Here is a 27,782-nt window from a genome sequence, read left to right on the forward strand (position 1 = left end):
AAAAAAAAAAAAAAAAAAATACAGTGAAAATCTGTTTTGAAAAGTAAAACAAACCCTGCTTAAGAACTATTTATCAGAAACTACTACAAGCTATTGTACCACTAACAAGACATTAAAATGTGTAAGTATCAAAACATCTCTACTTAAAAGCAACCCTGCAAGATGTCTTGTATGTATATACAAAAATAATTTCTTGACGAGAACGTATGTGAGCCATTAAAATCACAATAAAAAACTTAAATTAAGGTAATTCTTGAATGTTCTGATGTGACAACCCAGTAGAGTACTTCACTCTTAGTTACCACATTCCCTTGAGGTTTATAATAGCTCAATAGTGCTAGTCCACAACTCTGTTTACATAATATTAAAGGTGAAATGCAAAATTTTTGGAAATATGTCTAGTTTAAGACAGGGTGGATTTGATTTAAATTACTAGTCAGGAAGACTCAATTTAATCATGGTTTTCTACATAAAAGTGCATTCTTCTTGGTTGTTATAACCTTAATACATATTCTTCACAAGTCAGATGTAGGTTTCAGTTTTAGAAGGTACATACTATACATTTTTAAACTGATTTATTTTGAAAACTTTTCAGATTAGTTTTACAGCTATAGCAGAAAATGAGTGTTTGGTTATTTCATTTACCATAGGTAACTGAAGCAGATATTTATGAAGTCATTGGGAGATAACCTGTAGAATTGGAGATAGTTCTACCGTTAATATTTGGAGGATTTTCTTGCCATGCTGTATTAGGAGGCAAACATCACTAGATAGATATTTAAATGGTTTTATTTAACTAAAAATATGTTAAGTATTCTGGATTTTTCTCTTCAACAACAAACATTATTTTAACAAAACAAGCATATGTCCCTCTCTTCTCAGACTCTTCCCCCTTATACAGATCTATTCCACCCCCAACAATCTTGTATTCATTGAACTTTTTGAAGCTTTGCACTTTGAGAGGTAAGGGATTGACTTTGAGTACACACATTTGCAGAGGGACAACAGAGTTGAGGTCTGTTATTTCTCACCTCTATATTTATTTTTTTTTTAAAAACATTGCTATTAACAACCATGTTCCCTCTGGAGAGACAAATCCACAGTTTGAGAACTGCAAAACTAAGCATCTCTGATGGTATCTTCTAGACTGAGCACTGAGTCCCATTGGGTAGATAGAAAGATTAACCTAAATAATTTATACACAAGCCTGTGGAACCCCATAAGATTGGGTCCCTAATCCATGAACTATTGGAACTCATTTAGAAACTTTTCTTAAACATTACATGAATATGTCGTCTCATACTATAGAATTCTAATTTATAATCCCTATTCCATGATGAGATCTTTTAAGTAAGATGCATTATAGCTCAAACTATCTTTAGATAAGTTTTTTGAGGAAAAAACTTTTTATAAAAAAAATCCAATGTTTTTTTAAAGCATTGATTTGTATCCACGCTGGTTTAAGATCAGACATTATTAAAAGATTAGGTACAATTGTCTGTATTACCAAAAAAATCTGTTTTTCATATTTGCTATAAAAAAAGTTTAACTACAGAAGTAGCACACTATAAATGGATTCTATGGTACACTGCCTATTTTAAAGGGACACTATATCTGAAGATCAGGTCATCTATCCTTCAAAGCTGGACTTCTGGATTATAATCAGTGAGACTACAGAGGATAGGATTTGCCATTGATATTAACATGCTGCAGCTGGGCTTGAGTTCCCATGATACAGTATTGCAACATAGATTCCAAGACCAGAAGAGACCATTGTGATGATCTAATCTGGATTGTATAACATAGGCCACAGAATGTCCCTCAAATAATTCCTAGAGCTTCTCTTTAAGATAAAGATTGGATGTTTTTCTAACATTGTCAGCAAGGGAGACTCCACCGTGACCCATGGTAAATTGTTCCAATGGTTAATTACCTTCACTGTCAAAAATGTATGCCGTATTTCCAGTCTGAATTTGTCTAGCTTCAACTTTGAGCCACTGGCTCACGTACACCTCTCTACTAGACTGCAGAGCCCATTATTAAATATTTCCCCCCTCCCCATGTAGGTACATGTAGATCAATCAAGTTACTCCTTACCTTCTCTGTGTTAAGATAAGGAGAGACTCAAAAAGCTTTATCACCATAAAGATATGTTTTCTAATCCTTTAATCATTCATGAATCTTCTCTGAACTCTCTCCAATTTATCAACATCCTTCTTGAATTGCGGGCACCAAACTGAACATAGCATTCCAGCAGCAGTCACATCAGTGCCAAATAGAGGTAAAAATAACCTCTCTACTCCTACTCTACTTATCGTAAGACACTCGTAAGACATTTTTGTATAAATTAATTACTGCAAATAGTTAAGCTTTAGCTGTGTATGTACCTCAAAAGGAAATAATTCAACTGGGATTGAAGCCTCTATTGTGCTGAGTATTGTACATACAGTAAGAGTCTGAGGTCTAAGGAGGCAAGACACACAAAAGGTGGGAGAAATGTAAAATTATGCTCATTTTACAAACAAGGCACTGAAGCACAGAGATTGGGTGACTTGTCCAATGCCACAAAAAGTCTGTAGCATAGTTTAACCCAGATTTTGAAATCCTGTCCACTGTCTTAAGCACAAGACTATTCTCTAAAAATGAAGCCTTGGACAGCACTTTCACTTTTTTTGCAAGAATGAAAAATGAGTAATGTTTTAATAGTCTGATAGTACAAAGATTAAGAAAAATTATCTGCAAAGCTGGAAAAGCAGATGATATTGTACTGAAGAGTAGTTAATGTATATTCATTTGTTTCTTTCATCACCAGTTCGGAAGGGGCAGGAATCAGGTAAGGTAAAAAGATTTCACACATACGAGAAGAGTTTACATTCTTTATTTTCTTTAATTGCATAGAAATTTGATTGTACAATCTTTTAACAGAAGAATTGTAACCCACTTGAAAATATCCAGTTCCCTTATTTTGTTGCACAGTACATTCCATGGATATGAAGGTGGGACTGCACATGAATCAAACTGTTGATCTGATTTAGATAAGTCTGAAGGTGTCCTTGGGACTTTTCAGCCACAGAAGAGGGGTGGGGAAAAAAGATGATTAACAAAGAAATATTAGGTGCAGTGGAAAGTCTAGAAAAGCTAGGAGAAAAAAGGGTGAGGAAGGGAAACCCTCAAAGGCCACAGATTTCCAGTTCAAAGATAAAATTTAAAAAAAAGTGACTGTACACAAATTAATAAAAAAGTTACATGCTCAGAATTTACATTCTGGGCATTACCAATGCTACAGATAAGCAACATACTAAAAAAAATAATTTAAAAAGCTATACAATTGTACTTATAAATACTTTGTCTTTAAAACTAGTTAAGTAGTGTTGGCCAAAAATGTTCACAGTTACTCTGACCAGAGCTGTATATATTATATATATTGCACAGTAGTAAAAAAGTTCATTCATTATACCTGTGTAAACAATTATTTCTCTCTTCTTTGGCAATTTTTAGGATTTAGAGGAACATTTGCCATAAGCAAAAGCACTTGGGTACAAGGCACATCAAAAGCTTTTAAAACAATATTTAAAACAAGTTAAAAACGGTCCCCAAAACTTTCCAGTTATGGTATCATTCCACTTAATGTCATGTAACTATCAATTAAAAACAGGAGTAAAATTTAGAACTTCGGTGAAAAAAATATCACACTGTTGTGGGTTGTTTATTCCACAGTCACAGATTTGGCCAGATTTCTTGGAAAGTCCACCTGGAATGAATAACAGATTTTCAGAATCTGGTAGCTAAAGCAATCTTCTACATTTGTTGAATTAATTCAATTTGCGTGCACACATGCATGTATCAATGAATTCTGCTGCCCATCTGTCCTAACACCAGTGAATGCACAAGAATATTAATTTCAAAAAAATTTGAAATTTTAAATCCACAAAGAAGTCAAAAGCTGCCTTACAATCCATCCCTCCTTGAATATATGTATTACTATGATAAAACACTCTATCATGAGATAAATTTTAAGACAGGTATTGGAACAGACTCTCCAAGAATGGCACCATTCCGAGATCAATGTTCTTAGTCATTTTTATGAAAATGTATCGCACATGCTCCTTGAATAAATTTCACTTACCCTGGAAATATTTCCTGAAAATAGACAGAAGTCTGCACTCTAATGACTGATCATTTGCTCAATTTCACTCTCTTGAAAATGGAATTTTTATACTTCAGTTAAAAGCAGTTTAAGTTAGGCGACTTGTACTGAAATTCTGTCTTAACTAACTAGAGCACAGCTATTCCCTTTTTAACATACATTTACTATTCCTCTCTTTAGGCTGGTAGGAGAAAGTTCACAAGCATGTTTCTCTAACTGCAGTACCAAAATACAGAAGACACTTACATCATATCCTCTAAGAACAGCCAAGTGGAATGAAAGCAGCTGTAGGGGAATAACACTCAAGACTCCTTGGAGACAGTCAACTGTGTGTGGCAGCTCAATAGTTTTGTATGCAAATTTTGAACTTTCAGTATCTTCTCTAGAAGACAGAATAATTGGGCGACCCTATAAATAAAATGTAATAATGAAGAGTGGTGACATACAACTTTTTTGGAGTGTATGTTGCTGGTTTCTGAAATACCTAAAGTATATTTTGAAAGTATTACTCAAACACAGAAAGAAACATGTCAATGCAGGTTTATATTATAGGAAACTAGGTGCTTGTTTACATGGTGGTATTTTTAATTTAATCAAGATTTTGACTTCAGCACCATATACAGCTTTATTATTATTCCAACTGCATTTTTACAAGTCACTCTTCACCACTGCTGTCAACTTTTAATGTTATATTATAATCATATGGTAAATGCATCTGATTTGATGATTAGACAAAAATCACCATCACATTCTGTTTCTGAAGTGTGATCAGTAGTATATTTCAACATGCAGAACATCTCTCCACATGATACAGTGCTCACTAGACAGCTTACCTGTCGAGCAATGACCTGTTGCAGTGCATTCTGGCACTTGGTGAAGCAGGGATCCTTCATAATTACCATGATAACAGGCATATGTTTATCTATAAGAGCCAGTGGTCCATGCTTTAATTCACCAGCCAGGATACCTTCGGAGTGCATGTACGTGATCTCCTTGATTTTCTAGAAAGCAAATGCCAGAGCATTAAGGGCAAAACAGGTAAACCTCAGAGGGCAAAAACAGATACAAAACTGAATGTCAGCTGTTTAAAATTAACTTGTTACCTTATTTCCATATTTAATGGCTCTTTTCAGAAATTGATTTATTTCCTCTTAAGACAAACTAATTCCCAAACTTATTTTTGGCAAAATTATCTTAATTTCCATGTCTAGAAGTGGTGGAGTCATTTCATGAGTTATGTCTGACAGAAGAAGTCAATGGGAGTCTTTGACTGGGGCAAAAAAAAAAAATAGCCAGATGGGGTAGGAGTGACTAGGGTTAGTCAAAGAAATTTGAAATACAGATTGAGATGTGTTAAAAGTGGCCAGAGTTAGAGACAGTTCTCAGGTTTATATTTTAGAATCAGTCAAATCTTTGATGAATGGTGATTATTTCTGACCAGACATACTGTATCATCTGATAGTCCTAGTGAGAGGTTTACTGCCAAGATGGTGCAGCATGAAAGATTCACACATTTTTTCCTTAGCCATATACATGTTTTGTGAGGTTTTTAAATAGCTATAAATTATGTTTGCCTGTATACAGTTACATTTGCAGATGGAACAAAAAGCAATGGGCAGGGGAGTGATAGAATTAAAAGTTGATAGCCAAAATAACTGGTACAGTTAATTCTAATCCAAAGATGTAATCATAGGAAAAAGAAGAAAAACTATTTAAAAACAAACAAACAAAAAAACAACAACAGGTAAATAGGACCGTAAGTTTTCACAAGCATACCCACCAATGCTCCTTCCAGGCAAGTGGCATAGTTATAGCCACGACCCATAACCAAGAGCGATCTCTGTTTGTACAGTTCAAGGGCCAAGTCATGTATCTTCTCATCCAAGGACAAGACTTCTTTAATCATCTCTATCAGATCATATAATAAAAGAGAATGTAGCATAAATGCCATTATTCCATGTTTACTAGTTTAACAGAATTTCAATCTGTTTCAATGAAGCAGTAACAGATGGACTCAATTGTATGAATTTAAACTTATTTACGAAACTGCAAAGTTATGAATCCAGTCGTCTCTGTCCAGCCTTCTTAAAAGGTCTTATTCAATCTAGTTTCCACATGATCCATTTACTATTTTTAAATATACTTTTATAATTCTTTCTGAAACCTGTTTTGTATAGGCTTGATTTATTTCAGCAATGATTTAAACAAAATAGTACTCTAAAAGTTACTTTAAAAGGAACCTGTATCCAAAAAAAAGTTATTCACTACAATTTACATTTTAGAGTAAGACATTTCTTGGTTTTCCAATTTATTTACTTGGTGTCCATTTATATGACAGCTCTGAGTATACGTCAGCTTCAGAGTTTTACAACAATCAATCTGTTTTCCTTATTATGCATACTTTTCATGAATAGGGTGACCAGATGTCCCGATTTTATAGGGACAGTCCCGATTTTGGGGTCTCTCTCTTATATTGGCTCCTATTGCCCCCCCACCCCGTCCCGATTTTTCACATTTGCTGTCTGGTCACCCTATTCATGAAGCCATAGGAAAGAGAAACTAAGTTGGAATGTGATTTTAAAAGTCAGGTAGCAGGAGAAAGGATTATACAGAGACAGAAGTGCTACTTGAAACCAAGTTAATATCACTTTACTTCAAAGGATTGTATTTCAGAATGAGGGAAATCTCAGTGCACTAATGAGCTCTAATGCACCAATACTTGGAATAGTAAAAAGTATGAACTTCACATATACCAGGTAACGTTTGCAGCCCACTGATGATCTCCTGTCTCCTATTCTGCAAAGAAATTCTGTCTTCAGACATCATGAGGCCAAACATTACAAGAGAGATGAACTGGCTGGTGTAAGCCTGCAGACAAAAGCAGAACGTTAACTCTTACAGACTTGACTGCTTAATGCAACCTATATCTTAACCACCAATATATTAAGATTTTGATTGGATTTCATGGAGGAAAAAAGGTATAAAAAGCCACAGTGAACAGAGTTACCTTTGTGCTTGCCACTCCTATTTCAGGGCCTGCATTGATATGCACACCACAGTCAGTCTCCCTGGATATTGAGCTTCCCACAGTGTTTGTAATGCCAACCGTCAGAGCCCCACGATCCTTACAATACCGCAAGGCCATAAGCGTATCTGCAGTTTCACCTACAGAATAAGCAGTTTGACATTTAAATTTAAACACAGAACAGCAAGAGCACTGGGAAACTTTAAATCTGTCATATTCAAGCTTACTTCAGGCTCTAACCAATTGAATCCAGTTGTGCACAACAAAAAATGTTTGTAATCATGAGTGAAAACATTTACACTGAAACCTCATGTAAGCATTATTCACAAGCTGTTTCTACTTTTGATTCATGCCACTGATTTGAAAAGCAAGATTTGCATCCAATATAGAGCCTCTGGTACCTTTAATCATTAACCTCCCTTGTTTTACTTCAAATTAAGACATTCAAACAAATATTTTTTATTTACTGGATTTTTTTATGCTTTGCTACAGGCCTCCATTCAGATAGGGATGAACAGTCAAGGCAACTCACCTGACTGACTTATAAAAAAGCACACATCATCCCTGAATACAGGAGTGTTTCTATCCAGAAAGTCACTAGCAAGTTCCACCATCACAGGCAGCTCTGTCAACTCTTCCAACACTTGTCGGGTCTATATTCAATAAGCACAAGACACTTGTTAATACTGCCATCCATAATCAATACTTTACAGTTTTAGGGGGTGGGGGAAGAGAATGACAAGGATGAGTATATTTACAAAACTTAGTAAGAAAAATATTTTATTTATTCCTGTTATAGAAGATAGGGCAGCTGTAATTACTGATCAGTTTTAATAAGTAACATCAAGGAGCAGAAGTTTAATTTCTGGCATGGTAGATCATAGTAAATCTGCATTAAAACAAAGTGTTTAACACTGTGTCAGGTGCAGAGAAAAAGGGGAAAGAAAGATACGTCTATTTTCAGACTCATGCCAAGGGCTTAAGAAAGAAAGCTGTTCTCTGAATCAAAGCTAAGTATTCCATATATTTTAGAGCGGGTTGAACGTACAGCTATTGCAGCATGATAACTGGTCCCACAGCCAATAATGATCAGTCGTCGGCATCTTCTGATCTCTTTCAAGTGGTCCTTCAGACCACCCAACAGAACTGTAGTCAAGAACAACAACAAAAGTATACTTCAGCCAGGGATTTTATTATTAAGCCAATGTGTTAAATGTTTGTTATAAGCCAACAAAACTTCAATAATTAAATGTTCCAAGCTACCTGTTTTGGTCTCAAAATTCACCCTGCCTCTCATGGTATTGACAACAGATTCCGGTTGTTCAAAGATTTCCTTCTGCATGAAAGCACTGAAGTTACCTGTTTAGACAAACACAAAGGTTTCAGTTGTTTTTGTTATTTCAATTACAGAGTCAACTTTTAGAATGACCTGTAGAAGTGTGCTGGTTTGGACAAAGCGTTAATGTAACATCTCATCTCAGTTGTGCCTGGATGGAGGTTTAGGGATAGGGGAGGGAAGAAGACTAGGCCATTTGCTCCATTTAATGTGATTAGTTTTCCCTAAAAAGGACAATCTAATAAATGTGTTTGAGGAAGTTGAACAAAAATAGTTTCTTTGTAATCAAAGTTCTGATGTGTTGTGTTATAGCTTTGTCAGATCAGTCCAGGCTTACGAGTACTGAACACATTAAAAATTAAAAACTACCTAGGGCACAAATTTGATATCCTCTACAGGGTAGGTAGTACTCCCTATCCTCCATTTGGTCAGATGTCCTGGGATTGCCAGCTTCCAGGGAGGACTTTCAAGTGCTAGAAACAGGTGCAAGTCATGACATGATCAGATGGTAATTTTCTTGGGGTATAAATCCCCCACACTCCAATATCAGGAAGACTGTTCACCTTTGAATAGACTATATTTGTAGATGTTCCAACTTACCTTTCATGATTTGCTGCAATTCCATCTGCAAGGTCTGGATGGCTCGAGAGGGGTCATCACTAGCTGAACGTTTTAGCCGATGAATAGAAAGTTTCCCATCAGCCACTGCTGCAATGTCATCATCTTCTAGGAAAATTACTCTGTTGGTGTGTTCAATGATAGCACTACAGAAAGACAGGCAAATAGAGAAGAAGCAGATTTATATTTGGAACAATGTTTCAGTGGATAGCAGAAGTATGATTAAAAAAACCAAAGCTACCCTCCATTCCAGCTACACATACTTTGCTGGTGGTAGTTGCTGCTTAAACTTGCTTTGACTACTTGCATTAGATATATTTTACATCAGCGGCAGAAAGGCTAGAGATTGGCAAGTATCACCAGCCTATGACTCAAAAATTGGTGGTGTTCTATTAAAAGCTCTTTCCCACATCTGGTATAAGTTTTCCCATCCTAATCAAATAAGTAGACTAGACTAATTACCAGTTGGGCTTCCCAAATCTCCATGATAAAACAGCCTACCTCCAAATCACAAAAGAACAGCAGAGAACCAACAGATAAGGTGTCAAACTGACTTTATCACTGCTGCAGGGCAAACCAAAAAATACAAGCGCTCGTTACCTCGCATCAGAAGCGAAGAAAAATTCTACTGCTTTATCTCCAATAGCATGAAGGCAGGTAGAACTATCCAGTCTTTTCATTCGCGTCTTGCATATGTTCTTCACATTCTCAATATTGCCTAGTGATTAAATAAAATGAGACAAGTTCAATATATAGACCAATCTGAAATGCAGAACCCAAAAGATTTGAAATAGGTTGTGAACTACACAGCTCAAGATATCACAAAAAAAGTGATGATCACCATTTCTAAGAGGAAACCTGCATTTTTTAGAATTTTGAGTTGAATACTCTGTGTAATGTAGGACCATGTATTTTGTCCAGACGACCTGGTAGCAAGGAGAGACACTGCATTTAAGTAAAAAAAACCCGCAAGTACTTGTGGCACCTTAGAGACTAACGAATTTATTTCAGCATAAATTTGTTAGTCTCTAAGGCGCCACAAGTACTCCTGTTCATTTTGCGGATACAGACTAACACGGCTGTTACTCTGAAACCTGCATTTAAGTAGTCCCCCTCTCAAATGGACATTAAATAATAGTAATACAAAATTGGGTATTTTCACTTTGAGCATCTGTTGATGGTTTTAAGGTACAGAAGTTAACCTATTCTCTTCTAAAGGACTTAATGTGACTTGAAATGAATTTATGTTACGTATCTTGAAAAACAAACAGATAAGCTAGTTATAACTTACATGTCCTATACAAGATAGGAATCTGTTCAGTGGAAAGCTTGTATTTGCTGCGAACTCCAATGAGTAGAGGACTCCCTCGCCTGTGAATGCAAGGATGAGCAAGTTAGCTAGGAAGTCCTTAATCAGAGAACCTACCCTGTATAAAATAGACATCTGCAGAGTTGAAAGGCAACACCCCTTCTTATTCCATAGGGAGGCAGATGCTCCAACCACACCCTTGCGGCAGGATATATTGGGAATGATGCAACTGTAACTCACAGTTTCCCCACCTACAACCACTCCTCTTAAGGGAAGGCATGTTATAATCTTAGATGGCCACATCCCCTTGCTGCCAGTGCAGCAGCTATGGCTGCTGCTGGTGCAGTATCTGGTGCCTAGGGCTTGTCCTGCCCTAGAGTACGCATCCCTGCCTCCTTCCTGCCGCTGCTGAGGGCCAAGTGCCGCTGGGAGATCGCCCTCACTGTATCATCTAGGCTGCTCTCCTCCATAGCACATATGGAAATGTATAGGAGTGAATCTTTAAAGCAGTAGTTGGATCCCTTTATACTACACACTCAAGAAGCTGCTCTTTTCTACAGATAAAAGTTACACTTCTCTGCCTCTGAAATGAGACAGCAGTAAGCCCAATAATCACTGTATAATTAGGGATTTGTTTTGCCTTTCTTCCTCTCAAAGGCAGGACCCTAATTACTGTGCCTATGGACTTGTGATGTTAGGAGGCAAAGCAGAATTCTATCACTTTTCTAAGCCAGATGGATCATACCCCACATTAAGTCACTAGACTACGCTTGAAACCAGTCCATTTTTTTAACCTCAATTAAAAAGAGTCAACATACAGAGCCACAAGGTTTAAAGAGATGTTCTCAAATTAAAAGCAACTATGTTGAGTTCTTCATAATTTTAAAAATTCGCACATATGCAAGCACCACGTTTCAGAGAACACTAAAATAAAGAATATAAAACACTGGCATGGAAAATTCTGCTTGCCATCAGTTATAGGATTTTGCTTGTGTGTTCCAAAACATGGAGGAGACTGACTTTTTTTCATCTCAATGCCTATAGCAAACGGCACGCCACAGCTTCTGTTGGCTACATAGCTGTACTGTAAAAAGCAGTCTTTGACAAGTGTGGTAACAGTTGTGTAAAACATGAATTACCATTTTGTAAATTGCTTGCCTTTGCTTTTTCCTGAAAGTTGCTTTTCCACTCAGAAATAAAAGCAGAGTTTGTAAACACTATCATGAGTTTTGTCTCTTGAACTAGAGCTAGAGATCAGTGTTTGTGTAACATTTTAGCTCAATGGCTTCTAGCCAGCTTGGATGAATATATGATTCACAGTATTCAGAATGAAGGAAGAGTGCACAAGCCCTCTTGCCTTTTTTGGCTGTTATAAAACAGTACAGCAAGTATACCCATTAAAAGCACTTTGGATACAGAAGATAAACAGAGCTTTTCAAGTGACACTCTACAGCAGCGATGGGCAACCCGCGGCCTCTGAGGGTAATCTGATTGCAGGCCACGAGACATTTTGCTGATGTTGACTGTCCACAGGCATGGCCCCCCACAGCTCCCAGTGGCTGTGGTTGGCCATTCCCGGCCAATGGGATCTGTGGGAAGCAGTGGACAGCACATCCCTGTGGCCCACTGCTTCCTGCAGATCTGGTCAACATCAGCAAAATGTCTTGCAGATTGCCCACCACCATGCTACAGCATAGCTAGGAAATTCCACACCGAGGTGTCTGACTTCGTAAGTTCTTCTCTTGATACAATATATATCAATTCCCTCTAAAATAACTGAGTTACATGCATCAAGAATAAGTCTGGTTTGCCAAGTTCTGACAGCTTTTCAGTTGTGTTTACAAAATGCTAATTCATGTTTTTACACAATTATTACCTCAACAACCAAGGCTGCATTTATAACAGACTTTCAAAATGAAACTTGTGAAACAATGTAATCCTTTAGCATTCTGTTGTTTTAGAAAGTAAGACTAGTTCATCATCTCTAAAATCTATTGTATTTAATGGTCAATTGAAGAAGTATTCAGAGGGAATGGAGTTGCCGTTTGCAAAGATTATCTATCTCAGCTCAAGAACCATACAGGATGTTATGCACAGGTGCAGTTTTCATCATAATATTAGTCAAGTTTCCTTATTTCATTTTTTCTAATGGTTTTCAAATTGTATTTGATTGAATAATTTTTATAATTACTTAGAAAATAAAATGGCTAAATACTGAAGTGACTGTTCCCATATTTTATGGATCAGAGATTTTATATTACAGACCACCACGAATGAAGAAAATGGGTTTTTTAAAAATGGATTTTCACTAACCTGGTGGCAACAGCTTCACCTGGGTAATGGATGCTCTTGAAAACCAATGCAAAAGCACCTTCCTAGAAACGATACAAACAAAAGGGAAAATCCCAAATAAGTTACATGACTGAGACATCTTGCATTAATCTGGGCCCTCCCTCTTCCTGAGGAGCCTCTTGGGTCTAGCTCTTAAGGTTATCTGGAGTCTTTTCCTGAAATTAAATTGTCCCCTTGAAGGGGTCAGCCAGGAAGTAGTGGAATAAATGCAAGGCAGACAAACGTGCACTCTACAAACAGCCAGAAAGATTAGAGGAAGAGAACACCCCCCTCTCCCTCCACCCCATACACACAAAAGGCTGTCAATCCTCATCATGAACAACGTTAAGAGTCAATAAAAACCGACAGCTGTAGATTTTCAGTAACGTTTAGACATGTAATACACATTTGTTCTGCATTACAGGATGTACATGGGATGACTCCCAGGTTTGTAGGCCAAAGTTCTGGTCCTACAAGTTCTTAGTTTGCTTACTATCAAGTGCAAGTATGGGCTCCATTTTTAATTTTATTTTTTTTTTTTAAAAAGACACCACACTCAGAAGCAGCCTTATATAAAAATGTTTGCTAGCTTTGAAGTTGAAAAGTACTCTACTGTGCAAGAGCAAACTCCTGCCCCATGTTACCAAGATTAAGACCATCTCCTGACCCTCACATTTAGGGACAATATGAAATAGGCAGAGTGTGGAACTGCTCAAAAGCAAAATCCACAGAGCTACAGAAGGGAGTAGGCAGGCTATGCGGATGGATTCACCAGTCCCCTAACTAGCTCTCTGTGGATCCTATCCTTCTCTCCTGTTTATTGCTGCCCTAGTGTTGCAGAAAATCTTACGGAGTTACTGCAAGGAGGAGAAAGGGGGACTCAGTGGCGAGTGGGATGGGGCACAGTGAATTTCACTATTTATGGTGCAAGTTTGCCCATTCCTATGTCTATAGAATATTTCGCTCACCAAAACACAGTAATAGGCTCCCATTTCTAAACCAACAGTTAAGCCATGCATACATACATTAGACTGAATTCCAAATAAGGAACCAAGGTTTTTTACTAGACTAAGTTATTCAGCATTGCTGTGATTCAAGTCTACCTGTATTTGAATTAATCACAGTAGCATTTGAGATCACTGCCCTCTGCAAAAGAGGCCCCTTAAAAGGATGACTACTATTTGACACCTACAGAATGTCACATTAAGCAAAAGCGTTTTAAAAATAAAGCTGTCTAGCAAAAAGCAGCAACATCCCCCTTGCTGCTTTAAAATACTAACAAAGCTTGAGATTTACCAAGTTTTTCAAGCTTCCAATGTTTTAATCTAATTTCTTGCTCTATAAAAACCACTAAAACAAGTTTTAAAAATAAAAAGTTATTTGCAGCATCTTAATTCTGTGGTGGATTCAATAAATTCATGAAGATATTCAAATAGCACCATGAGCAGTCCCTCTTCTCAAGAAAGATGGAATTCCCACACTTACCAGTTGTTGAATAACTCTCTCTACCAAGGCTGAAAAGCTGATATCTTCAGTCTCTCTGTTATCATACATGTATTTGACCAGCTTTGGGATGGTTTCCGTGTCAGTTTCAGATTCAAACTCATAGCCTTTGGTCTCCTAAAATGTTACATATTGAAGGCAAGATAAGTGTTTTCTTCCTCAGACAGGAACTCAACAAGTGCCTTTAACTGGTGTCACCAGAAAGATACACATCTCAGAGGATCATATTGGGTTGGTATATATTTTTTTAATCATTGAACAAAGTGTAAAGATGTAATAAAATATAACAGCATTATTTTCAAAGGAACATTTAGATAAGAGACTATAACAGAGCAGGGTAGAACATGAGCAACAATGTGCAAAGAGGTTTGCAGACAACACCCGTCATGCCATGTAAAGGGCTACAAATGCACTGCATTGAATCAGTTCCTGGGTATTATCCTTATTAGGCAGCTTCATTTGCAGTACAGTTTTTAAAGCAAATGCTGCACATTTTAATTCACACTATGCAAATGCCATGAGAAATCCGTACATGTTTGCTTGTATTTCCTAGTTTGGGAATTAGTCAAATTGCCATAAAACTTACCAGAAATTTCCTCAGGTCCTTATAGTTTGTGATGATTCCATTATGGATAACTACAAACTCTAAAGGGAAGATTAAAATAATTAAAAACTCCACACACACAAAGTTAAAGTGAGAAGCTTAAAGCCACAAAATACATTAATTACTTCCAGAGCTTTAAGATCAAGGTTTATCGCAGCACCTCCAGAGTGAACTACAAAATCCTAGGAGTTTTGTTTTTTAACATACAACCTTGTAGGACTTAAGTATCGAGATAGTGATACAGCAGTCACCACCACAGTAGTATTGGAGCACTTCCCAAAATAGAAACTGTAAATCTCTTTTCCCCTCTTCCCAGCCAGCCAGTGGGAGAAATATCTTGATTGGCTTATGGCGGGTGAGGGGGGGAAGAGTGTTGCCCTTTCTAAAAAGACCACTGACTTTTTTCTGAAAGAGTTCACACTCAATTTTGGAGATTAAATATTGCAACTAGATATTAATATTAACAGTAATCTTTATTAACTAGTTTATTATGGACAGTTTGTTAGATATTTGTTAACAATTATGTTAAATATACACAATTTAGCCAGACTGAGCAATGATTAGACCCCTTGTACACCAATTAAAAATTCACCATCCAAAAATAATTACATTTGTAAGAGACAATAGGCCATTCGTATACTGTTGTCTCAACCAAAGAATGTGTTAATGCAGCTGGAACTTGAAACTTGGGTGTTTTATTGTTTGGACAGAAGTTTTCAAATAGGGTAACTCCATTTACAGTAAGGGAAGATTTAAAAATAAAGTAATTTCTTTAAAAATAAAAGCCATCACGCACCAGATTTTCAGAAGAATTCAGTTCCCATTTAGGCACCATAATAAGTAGCAAGATTTTTAAACAGAGGTTAGTACGCTGGGGGCTGTGTACTTTTGAGCATTTGGCCCTTATATGTTTAGAACTGTTAGGATGTCAGGCCACTCCATGTAGGTGCTCCTGGTACCATTTAAATTGCTACATCTATGATGTGTACTTAAGATGCCCACTCCACCCACTTCAAACAATTCTCCTCCCATTTTTAGGTGCCTAAATGGGTGTTGAGCTCTTTTGAAAATCTGATCCCAAGTCCAGAAAAATCCAGTAGGCTATTTTTAAATCCAGTAGGCCAAGACAGGAACAATTTCCACCTCTCTTTCTGCAGACTCATGTACAACAATAAAAAATTCATAATCAGGAGAATATTCAGTTTGGGCTGATCAAAATTTTTGGTGCCACACAAGAATCTGTTTAGTACCAGCTAAACTATTCTAGTATTCTCATATCAGCAAAGAGATGATTTTTTTCCTGGAGTACTAGCTGCTTCTAATGTAAGTTACTTAGGCCGGGTCTACACTATAAACTTAGATCGACATCACTGCATTGCTCAGGGGTGTGGATTTTTCACTGAGCGACAGTTATACTGATGGTGTAGACAGCACTATGTGGATGAAGGGCTTCTCCCATCAACACAGCTACCACTTCTTGCAAAGGTGGACTAACTATGCAAAGGGAAGCTGCTCCCCTACTGGTGTAGTAGCATCTCCAATGAAGCGCTAGAGTGGTGCAGCTCTGCTGGTGGAGCATTTTAAGTATAGATCTGCCCTTAGAATTTTTCTAGCCAATCAGGATTCAGACACTTTCGGCTACACTTCTCTAGTTACAAACTATAGAAATGATCTCTGAAAGTATAGTTAATAGATTGCTCAAGCTACATTACAAAAGTTATTTCTAAGCATTTTACAGCCCTCAACAGGCTAAATTCATCCACAATCTAATCCCTTTGAAATGTAGTTACACCGAGGATGACTTTGACCCAATAAGATGTATTTCTATATTACTATGTCTGAGTAGATGGCTAGTTGTATGAAATTTTGATACACACAAATATTTACCGTTAGAACAATTTATACCCCTAGTGATTCTGTTGCATTTGTGTTTCTCAAGCATGACACAAATTTCACTTAAGACTCTTAGAAGCAGGGATGTTTTATCTGAGCAATTACTGCTTTGCCAAGTTCAGAAAAATCCACAAAATCGTTCGTTACTTTCTCAAACAGAAATTTCAACGGAGTTCAGCCTATTTGAAATTTACACATATATGTCAGTTTTACAGTAATCCACTGTACAGTAACTCCTCACTTAACATTGTAGTTATGTTCCTGAAAAATGTGACTTTATGAGAAACGATGTTAAGTGAATCCAATTTCTCCATAAGAATTAATGGAAATGGGGGGGGAGGGGGAAGAGTTAGGTTCCAGGGAATTTTTTTTTGCCAGACAAAAGACATTATCTACATATACAATATACGTTTTAAACAATTTTAAACAAACAGTTTAATACGGTACAACAACAACAATGAATGATTGTGTAGCTTGGTTGGAGTGGTGGAGTAAGAGGTGGAATATTTCCCAGGGAATGCCTTGCTGCTAAATGATGAACTAGCACTTGGCTGAGAATATAGCCTCACATTCTACAAGACAGCATGGACGGAGGCAGGAGGGAGGAAATACAACAGATGCAGGACAGTAGCTGCAAACACTTCCCTGCAAAAACTGAACATGATGAGGAGCCCACACTAGAGCTGGAGTGCACCACTCCCTCCTCCTGATAGCACATGCACAGCTGCTGACTTTCCAAAGTGCTGGGGGGGGTGCATAGATGAGAGAGAGACATGCATTACCCCTTTAAGTACACTGATCCCACTTCAAGTACATTGCCCTTTTAAGCAGATCAGCCAGGAAGCAACAGCTTCCCGCAAGCTCCCTCCTTTCTGTCCCTGAGCCCATACGCAAAGTACGCAGCTGTGTAGGGCACCAGGAAATTTGGGGCACATTGGTACAGAGAATACCTACCATTCCTTTTATCCGATCTCTGAGGGTGACTATTCACTGCATTGGGCACGCCATGGGTTGCCCAGCGAGTGTGAGCAATTCCAAAATGTGTTTCAAAATCTGCCTTTAAGTCCATGCCATCTTGTTCTATAGAGAGGGAAATCAGGTCACTAACAGGTTTAAATTGAATCGTAATCACACAAATGCAAGAACAGAATTTGGTCCCCCAACATTTTTAGATTTCAGAGCTTAAAAAGCAGTTAGAAAATGGCAAAAAAACCTTAAGTATTTACTTTCATGACACTAAACTTTGGATTGTTCAAGTTATTGTGAAAAAACCTTTATTTGCTAATGTTGAACCATTTTCAACCAATCCTAACAGTTATTAACTAAGCCAAAAAGTTCACATTACTAGATACAGTTCAGACATATTGAAATGTGACTTCTGCTTTTCATAGCTAGAAGTGGAGCACCGACAGAACCCAGTTGTCAGCGGGCAGGATTGAACCGGGGACCTCTGGAGCTTAGTGCATGAGCTAAAAGCCAACTGCCTGTTAAAATGAGTCTGCTCTACAGCCTTACCTATCTCTCTCTCTCTAAGTGGTCTCCATGCCTCTAGATGGGACAGAACACCACACCCAGGAGGCATATGGGTTACTGAAGTGTTATATAAACTGATGCTGTGAAGACAACCAGTTGCTTTAGTGCTAATAAGCGCTTCTGTTGTACAACAGTCCACGTTCTGCCATTCCTGCTGCAGAATGTACATTAAGTATATGATTGCTTGCAAGAGGAAGCTCATATTTCAAGGAGCATGTTAGCCACTCAAAAATGAAGAGTGGATTGAGGCCTCCTCCAGCAGCTTTACTTTAACAAGACGACTACTGCTTTACACTTGGAGCATGAAGATTGATTTACTTTGTGACAGCAAGTGTCGCTGATCACAGACCACTCACTCCAATCTAATGCCTGTTATACAAACACAGCAATCAGCAGTAGTGTTTTTACACGAGTGATGTCTAAGGTGATATCATACCAGCAATACGTACAAAGCCAACATAAGGATTCTTAAACTTACTGTATAATTCCTCATCTAGTGCCTTCACTTTTCCTCTTTTCTTGATTAGTCTGATGTACCTTTCTTTATCTTCGTTATTATTTCCATCAATGGCAACACCTAGAATTCAGAAGACATAAGTGTCAGCTACTTAAGAAATGCATTTAACTAGATGATCATGATGTTCCCTTCTAGCCTTAAAGTCTAAGAGTCTATAAGAAATGTCCAACCTGAGATTGAGACTGACATGCACATGCAAAGGCATGGCTCTAGTTCAAAATTAGCCTCCAAAGAGAAACTCTTGAAGTCTATTACTGGACTCCTGTAGATTAGGGCAAGTCCTGTATCCCCAATTCAGGCAAAATTCCCACTGAAGTCAACAGGAGTTTTGCCTAAGTAAGGACCCCCAGATAGATTTTGCCTAGTGACATTAACAAGTTAAAATTAAAACTACATAAATAAGCCTCCTTGATTTCCCCCATACACACTTCAACAAGACACATACCACCCTCCCCAACCCAACCCTATAGTGTGTAAACAATGCTCCCTTATCCTGTTTGCTTTGATTACATGATGTACACTTCAATTATAGATGAACACCTGATTAAATCAAGTTTTCAGCCCTTGAAGTCCTAAGGAAAGTTGAAGATCAGATTAATAGTCAAGATAAATTTTGATCCTCTCCTGGCGATGGTATAAAATTAGGTTGAGAGAATACTGTGCAAATCTAGATGCTAAATTTTGATTAGAAGCATTAGCCATATTATCTTAAGTTTAAAGATAAGCAGTTAGCATAATCCTGTTTACAACTGCTCATTTGTACAACAAGCAAATTCAGATACCTGCAGAGTCATAGCCTCTGTATTCTAATCTCTGTAGCCCTTTTATCAGAGTCTCAAATATCTCCTTCCGGGTCCGAGGTACTCTGTAGTTCAGATAAGCAAAGATTCCTGTAAAGCAAGGAGAGAGGAAGGGAGACAGAACAGAAAGAGCAAATATTTAGTTTAGATCCCTTCAGAAATTGATTTTAAATCCTTTATGGAATTCAAAATATTAATATTACCAAAAAAACAAAAAAAAACCACCCACATTTCCCAATAAAGTCTCCTATATTTGGTACGGTCATTCCCAGTGGGCTTTAAAATGGGAAGAGAAATTTATCCAATCATTTTAAATGCTGCAAACCAAATACAGTGTTCACGTTCGTTAAGCAAGTGCACCAGTTCTAAGCAATGCTTAGCCTTTCATTCGCCTCACAGACATATCCAATTAGGAACAGCAGTGAACACTGAGCTGAAAAGAGAGTCTTCCCAACTCTTCATGATGATTGAACGAAAGGTGACATTGGTAATCAAAGTCAGGGCCCAAAATGCTTATTAAATAGGATAGGTACTTTGAGCAGTCATCTATTTTTGAAAAGTTCCTAGTTTATATGGTCTACAACAGTCATTTTAGCAAAATACAAAGGAAAGAAAAAAAGACATCAAAAAGGAAGGACAAAAGAAAGTGAGGGGACAAAGGAGATACCCCCAAAGTTCTCCTTCTGTGCTACTTCAACGTAACCTGCTTGCCATCCTCGACTCTATGAAGAGTCATTAGCCCCATTTGTCATCCCACATGCTTCAGGGCTCTGAGTTACTACAGTGAATTCTTTCCTAGATGTCTGGCTGGTAGGTCTTGATGAGATATGGTGATCAGTAAGACCCTGAGCATCTATTTGGGGTCAGGAAGAAAATTTTCCCCAGATCAGATTGGCGGAGACCTTGGGGAATTTTCACCTTCCTCTGCAGCTATGCAGCATAGGTCACTTGCTGCTTTAAACTAGAGTCAATGTTGGATTTTCTGTAACTTGAAGTCTTTAAATCACTATTGGAGGACATCAGTAACTCAGCCAGAGATTATGGGTCTATTACAGGAGTGGATGGGTGAGGTGCTGTGGCCTGCGATGTGTGGAAGTCAGACTAGATGATCATGATAGTCCCTTTTGACCTTATAGTTGATGAGGTCATCTTGTGCAGAGAGCAAACTCTCTGCTCCCATAAACAGAAAGACAGAATGAGAAGAGAGTGCAAAAGCTGGAATCTCTTTTCTTGAATGGAAGGGAAAGAAGAGGGGAATGGGACATCACTAAGACAGGAAGGAATTCTTGATGCGTCAGGTCATTTTCTGAAGGCTGGGGTGTAGAAGAGTAAGTGCAGCAGAGTAATAGCAGAATGTTCCTAATGAGACTGAAGGATAACTGCTGATCACTTTAGGGGATGCAACTATAGTCAGTCAGTTTTTGGTGTGTGTGTGAGGGGGGGTGGGGGTTGTTTGTTTTAAGGTGACCTGCAAGCAAAAGACAAAAAATGTATTCTTGTGACCACTGTTATAATGGTAGCCTGGAAGATTTTGCTGTTAAAAATATGCCTTTATTAACATTATAAATTAGCTCCTGACTACTCCAGAAAACCATATCCAGACTAGAGAACTAGTAAAACTGACATCACAAAGCTAAAGGAGTGAAAGTTGAGCTATTAATAAAAACAATACTTTCAAGTTTAACAGTCTCTTAAATACAGAGCTGCAATGACTAATTAACATTCTGAATACAAGAAGCATTTGTTAAAGATTCAATACCTTCACTCCATCAATTAAAGGTATTAAGAACTCAACAACATAATTTACATATCCCAGTGGTCCTCCAAAAGCAAGGAAGTTTTAGTGAAAATATTATAGCTGAACATCTAGGGACAAATTCATTGTTAGTGTAAATCCAGTAACTTCAAAGAGTTTCTACCACAGATATAATTAGCCTGATAGCTTTTTAGTCTCATATAAACTATTGCGCTCATTAGACTGATCCAGAATAGCATATCCTCAGAAGAACCGTTCTGTGCGACAGAAGAGAAATCCCTCTATTTAGTCTCTCTCACACCAACATAAGTTGGTCCAATAAAAGATATTACCTCACCCATCTTCTCTTGAATATCCTGAGACCAACACAGCAACAACAGCACTGCATACATCTATTTAGCCTGGGCATTTCTAATATGCCCATCATATTAATATCCAGGTGGCAGAATGTGCAGAGAATATTGACAGTTAAATTTTAAAAAAAGGCATCTAAACACCTCGCAAGTGTTATTCTTAAATGGATTTCTTGGCAGTAATGTCTACAGTTTATTACATATAAAGCCTCCTTAAACTGAGGATTTTTGGACAGCTTTTTCAGACACCCTTTTCCAGTTGTTTGATGCATGCCATCAGCCTCAAGAGCAGAATTTTTAAATACAAATTTCTTAATATCATTCCAAAACATTGCTACATGCTTCCCTTTTCAAATCCAACCGTGCTTTCTATGCCAGATTTCACAACATATTTAAAGACACCTCAGGCTTGTGTGTTCAGTGTGGCGTCTTTGTGACTACGCAGCGCTCCAGGAAAAGCTTCCTTTGGGACTGCCTTTACAATGCTACCAGTGTGCTGTAATTGTTAAAGGCTCCTTGTTTCTCGGGAACTCAGCTATATTTCTACATATGTCAACTAGGAGGTTCAGAAGCCACTAGAGGCCATTACACTGAAAGTGATAGCTGCACCTGGGTTGCCAAGGAATATATTACAAATTCTTTGGGTACAGGGAAATAATTCATTCTCAAAACCAAACCTCTACAGTATTTCCTTGTGTTTCATAATTTATTCACTCCTTGTGTACTTTCTTCCCTGAACAGATCATCCTTTTGGCTGGATTTAAAGAGGAGTTGAGCAACATGCAATTAGAAATAATCAGCATTTTAGTATAGTGTTTTCTGAAAAGCTAGCATCCACTGGAAGCTACATTACAGGTTTGACAAATATTTTTACTCGATATAAAGGAGACCTGTGAAACCGATATCTCTGAATACCATTAAAAAGCGTTAGGTAGATGCAGTTTCCAACAGAACTTGTAATGAAAAAGCTAAAACATTTTAGCTTAAGTATTATACCAAAATAATCAAGTAAAGCCATTGAAAGTGATGGTCTCACCTCACTAGCACAACTTAAAAAATGAAATGTAGTCCTTGAATATAAATCGGAGGTACAAGATAGAATTAGATAATTTATAGCCAACTGTTAATGTTCAAAGTCATTCTTTTGTCTTTTACTAGAGTATTGTTCCTTTGACCTCAATACCATGTTGTAACTGCATCACACAGAAGATGAAGCCAGTTATAAACTGTAGTAATGACTGTAATTATCTGATTTGATCAAGTTACTTGTAGCTGATTGTACAGAAGCAATTTTGCACTGGAATAGACAAACAAAACACCAAAATACCACTCAGAAGTTTAAGTAAGAGCAGAGTTAATCTTGCTCTACTTAAACCCCCATCAAAAGTCTGCAATTCTGACTTTCCCTGACAGACTGCATGTCATGGGTTAGAAAAAGGATTCTGAGGGTTTTCTATGTAACTGCAAGCCTTCACCAAGATGGGGGCAGCCTATGCTTTGAATTTGACCAAAAGTAAAGGCACTTTCCCCCCCAAAGAGACTAAAGTCTGTTCAATAGTTGGAGCGAGTGTGTTGTTGCCAAAAACTTAGCTCTGAGAAAAGAAAGTGAAGTTCATTTTTAGATGGACTAGAGCTTATTATTTTATATTTAAATAGCCAAATCATCTGCTTAAAATAGAGTCAACACTTTTTACACTGCATCTTCATAGGGTCGAAACATAACGTTTAAATGTGACAGATGCAGCAGAGATTCGCTCTCTCAAGTGGGTCTCTTCAGCAGGGGTAAAAGTAGAAATAAGGACTTACCAGTACGGGGCTGGCTTGGGGCCGGCTCTGGCCCCCAGAAGGGGCGGGGCCTCGGGTGGAGGGATCAGAGCCAGCCCTGGCCCGCCCTGTACCGGTAAGTGCCCTCCTTCTCGGGATAGTAGCGGCATCCAGGGGCTCTGGCAGCAGTTTAAAGGGCCCAGTGCTTGGCTGCTGCTACCGCCCCGGGCCCTTTAAACCGAAGCCGGAACCCTCGGCTGCCGCTGCTACCCCAGGGTTCCAGCAGCAGGGCTCCGGGGGCTATTTAAAGGGCCCAGGGCTCCCCTGCCTCTACCGCCCTGGGGTCCTTTAAACAGCCGCCTGAGCCTGCCAGAGCCCTGGGTAGCAGCAGCGGCAGGGCTCTGGCAGCAGTTTAAAGGGCCAGGGCCGTAGAAGCAGCGGGAGCCCCGGACCTTTAAATAGCCCCCGGAGCCCTGGGGTAGCAGCAGAGGGGCTCCAGTGGCTATTTAAAGGGCCCAGGGCAGTAGAGGCAGCGGGAGCCCCGGCCCTTTAAATAACCCCTAGAGCCCTGCTGCCACTACCCCAGGGCTCCAGCAGCAGGGTTCTGGCAGCAATTAAAAGGGCTTGGGGCTCCAGCCGTCCCAGTACGGCACACCGGCTCTTGCTGGTACGCCGTACCGGGGCGTACCGACTTACTTTCACCTCTGCTCTTCAACCACGTTCACAGCTGCCATAAAAACCAACTGAGTAAATTCCTTACCTCTCAGGGGCACCTACCCATGGTCTCTTGAGACTGACAGATGCCTACTACTACTCTTACTACACTATTTTCATGCAACAACATTTCCATTTACACAAACACTAACTCTGGCCAAAATTTTCCAAATTAGTCACCTGAAAAGGGTGCTTAGGTTTCTATGTAGATAAATTTATGTACTTAAATTTTAGGAGACCACGTTGCAAACCTTTGGCCTATATGTGCCACCTAAACACACACACAAATCAGAGATTAGACAAGGTACCACAGTTGATATTTCCAGATTTAAATCATTGGAGGAGAGAATAAACCTTAAAAAGGGACTATTAATACTTTTAAAAAATATTAAAATATCTGCTGACTGTAGAGAGAACATTGAAAATGTCCAGGTTTCACAGAACAGCTTCAACATGCCATGTATGTGTTAAGGGATATGTGACAGTTAATGTTAATGGGGTCATACATGTTATCCTGGCCATTTTACAGATACCTCACATCCAGAACAAGGATTCCCTGTCCATTCCCCACCCCCAGTGGCATTTTGGGATTGAAGTTCCATTATAACATTTTTTAATTTTTACATCACTGAAGACATCTGGTGCCCAAATGCTGGTGATAGCAGAAGGTTGAGTGCAATTAAATCATGTATCAGAGGGGTAGCCGTGTTAGTCTGGTTCTGTAAAAGCAGCAAAGAATCCTGTGGCACCTTATAGACCAACAGACGTTTTGGAGCATGAGCTTTCGTGGGTGAATACCCACTTCGTCGGATGCAAGTAGTGGAAATTTCCAGGGGCAGGTATATATATGCAAGCAAGAAGCAAGCTAGAGATAACAAGGTTAGTTCAATCAGGGAGGATTGAACTGCTAGATTCAATTGCTAGAACAGGGCCTCATCCTCCCTGATTGAACTAACCTTATCTCTAGCTTGCTTCTTGCTTGCATATATAAAGCTCATGCTGCAAAACGTTTGTTAGTCTATAAGGTGCCAATTAAATCATATCACTCTCACTATATGTGACTGGTCCCTCGCCTTGCCATTTCCTACTGAGTTAGTTACCCCACCCCTAAATTAGAAGTTTTACTAAACTGCTTTAGCAGGATTAATTCCCTTATTTCCTCAATCAATAACGCCTGCATACTTTGGGATTAAGTCGTTTCCAGTCTCTCAGCTGAATGTTTCTAACTGACATGACTGTTTACCTAGGGTCGTCTCTCACCTAGGCTGCTTTGTTTTGTTTGTTTTAATTAAGGTAGCTGTAGCAGGGTGGTCCCGCACTCCTGCCTGGAGGGCTGCAGTGGTAAAAGCAGCCCTGGCAAGGACTGCAGCTCTAAAAGATGGGCTAAGTGGGGAAAGCCGCAGCAGCTGGGCCACACCCCAATCAGGCCTCAGCTGGCCCTATATAAGAGGCTGGGAGGCAGACACTTGACAGTCTCTCTCTGAACACAGAGAGAAAACAGCCTGGTTGCAGGGAGGTTAACCAGGTATCTGGAGTGGAGCAGGGCTGGGCTGGGGAAAGGCTAAGGGAGCTCTGGCCCAGGAAGGCCCCAGGCTGCAGGCCTGGTAAGACCTATTAAGTACTGGGCTGCAGGTCCAAACCCCTTTGCCTGTGATGAGTGGCTTATACTGCAGTCTGCCCTAGTGAACAGGAGCTAGGTGGAGACTGGGCAGTAGCCAAGACTGAGGCAAAGTGGGGATATTGGGTGGGGGTTCCCCAGACTGTGGGGGCACTAGGGTCCTGGGAGGGATATGGGGGCCAGTGGCAGTGGGACACTGGCCTGCAGAGGGTGCTCCAACAGCTGGAAAGCTAATTCCTGGAGACAACCAGCAGGAGGTGCTGCAGGGGTGAGCCCTGCACCATCACAAGAGCTTTTAAGTTTGTTTTGATGAAAGCCACTTAAAAGTAAGTAGAAGCTTGAACATCTCTTTGGACACTTCAAAAATACAAAGCATTGGTTTCTGATTCAGAGCATAAAAGTAAGGGAGACTCAGTAAAACTCAACTTCAGCCCAAATCTCTCACCAAGAATCTTTTTAAAGTTTCAAAAAAGTACAGGTAAATAGCACACTTTTCCTTGTCTCCCAAAGAGGCTCCTTACCTTTACCAAATTCCTCTCAAGTTTTGTGGGGCCTCAATCTAAAAAAATTTCCAAAAAAATATCCCTCTGTTGCTAAACTGCACTGCCTTAGCAGCATTGAGAGCCCTAGTGTAGGCAGGCTGCTGTCACTGTTTGAAGCATCACAGAATCTAGTCACATTCAAAGCTGGTCTAATCAATGGTCTCTGCTGGGTTGGCTATCATCTTAAAAGCCTTGCCTTCAGTAGGAAAGCAAAGGTGTGTTAACTTGTAACAGACATGGCTACAACAGCACAGTAGCTCTGTGGAGTTGACACTTCTTACATTGATGGAAGAAGTTTTTCTGTTGATGTAGTTATCTACCTCTCACAGAAGTGGCACCTAGGCTGATGGAAGAACTGAGTCATATGAATACTACAAACTGCCTTATCACTAGAATTCTAACACAGGCTGTCAATCAGTTAACTCACGTGATTAACTCTAATTGTGATTATCACACTGTATATAAAATACCAATTTAAATTAATTAAATATTTTTGGATGTTTTTCTACATTTTCATTTATTTCTATTAAAACACAGAATACAAAGTTTACACTGCTCACTTTATATTTTTATTACAATATTTGCACTGCAAAAACTAAACAAAATATTTAATTCATCTCTTACAAGTACTGTAGTGAAATTGTGAAAGTGTAACTTAAAAAAAAAAATCTACGTGTTACATAACTGCACTCAAAGAAAACACATACTTCCAAGCCTACAAGTTCACTCAGTCCTACTTCTTGTTCAGTCAATCACTTAGACAAACAAATTTGTTTACATTTATGGGAGATACTGCTGCCTGCTTACTTACAATGTCACCTGAAAATGAGAATAGGCATTCACATGGCACTTTTGTAGACAGCATTGCAAGGTATTTACGTGCCAGATATGCTAAACATTTCATGTGCCCTTTCATGCTTTGGCAGCCATTCCAGAAGACATGCTTCCATGCTGATGATGCCCTTTAAAGTGTTAGTTAAATTTGAACTCCTTGTGGGAGAATTGTATGTCATGTTCTGTTTTACCTGCATTTCATGTTATAGCAATTTCAGATGATCACCCAGCACGTTTGTTTTAAGACCACTTTCACAGATTTGACAAAACGCAAAGAAGGTACCAATGTGAGATTTCTAATAGCTCCAGCACTTGACCCAAGGTTTAAGAATCTGAAGTGCCTTCCAAAATTCGAGAGGGACAAGGTGTGGCACATGCTTTCAGAAGTCTTAAAAGCGCAACACCCTGATGTGCAAACTATAGAAGCCAACCCATGAAAAAAGAAAAACCTTCTGCTGGTGGCATTTGACTCCAATAATGAAAATCAACATGTCAGTCCACCTCACTTTGGGTTGTTACCAAGCATAACTCATCACCATGGATGCATGTCCTCTGGAATGGTGGATAAGACATGAAGGGACATCT

General features: G+C 38.8%; 1 protein-coding gene across 2 annotated transcripts in view; it reads right to left on the reverse strand.

The window, feature by feature from the left end:
• Nucleotides 1–2,881: 2,881 nt before the first annotated feature.
• The window catches only part of GFPT2 (glutamine-fructose-6-phosphate transaminase 2), a 33,877-nt gene continuing 8,976 nt past the window's right edge, over nucleotides 2,882–27,782 (reverse strand). For both annotated transcript variants that reach the window (XM_045028931.1, XM_045028932.1), the window contains exons 2-19: nucleotides 19,599–19,706; nucleotides 18,778–18,876; nucleotides 17,721–17,846; nucleotides 14,856–14,914; nucleotides 14,252–14,386; nucleotides 12,749–12,810; nucleotides 10,418–10,497; nucleotides 9,727–9,844; nucleotides 9,109–9,272; nucleotides 8,436–8,531; nucleotides 8,221–8,318; nucleotides 7,705–7,825; nucleotides 7,155–7,312; nucleotides 6,901–7,015; nucleotides 5,928–6,055; nucleotides 4,981–5,148; nucleotides 4,394–4,555; nucleotides 2,882–3,751 (exon numbers count right to left, since the gene is read on the reverse strand). In XM_045028931.1, coding sequence (XP_044884866.1) covers nucleotides 3,707–3,751; nucleotides 4,394–4,555; nucleotides 4,981–5,148; nucleotides 5,928–6,055; nucleotides 6,901–7,015; nucleotides 7,155–7,312; nucleotides 7,705–7,825; nucleotides 8,221–8,318; nucleotides 8,436–8,531; nucleotides 9,109–9,272; nucleotides 9,727–9,844; nucleotides 10,418–10,497; nucleotides 12,749–12,810; nucleotides 14,252–14,386; nucleotides 14,856–14,914; nucleotides 17,721–17,846; nucleotides 18,778–18,876; nucleotides 19,599–19,706 — 2,042 coding nt within the window. In that variant the 3' untranslated portion in view covers nucleotides 2,882–3,706. The remainder of the gene's footprint in view (nucleotides 3,752–4,393; nucleotides 4,556–4,980; nucleotides 5,149–5,927; nucleotides 6,056–6,900; nucleotides 7,016–7,154; nucleotides 7,313–7,704; nucleotides 7,826–8,220; nucleotides 8,319–8,435; nucleotides 8,532–9,108; nucleotides 9,273–9,726; nucleotides 9,845–10,417; nucleotides 10,498–12,748; nucleotides 12,811–14,251; nucleotides 14,387–14,855; nucleotides 14,915–17,720; nucleotides 17,847–18,777; nucleotides 18,877–19,598; nucleotides 19,707–27,782) is intronic.

Source organism: Mauremys mutica, chromosome 8 (assembly GCF_020497125.1).
Source record: "Mauremys mutica isolate MM-2020 ecotype Southern chromosome 8, ASM2049712v1, whole genome shotgun sequence".
In the NCBI taxonomy this organism is placed as follows: domain Eukaryota; kingdom Metazoa; phylum Chordata; order Testudines; family Geoemydidae; genus Mauremys; species Mauremys mutica.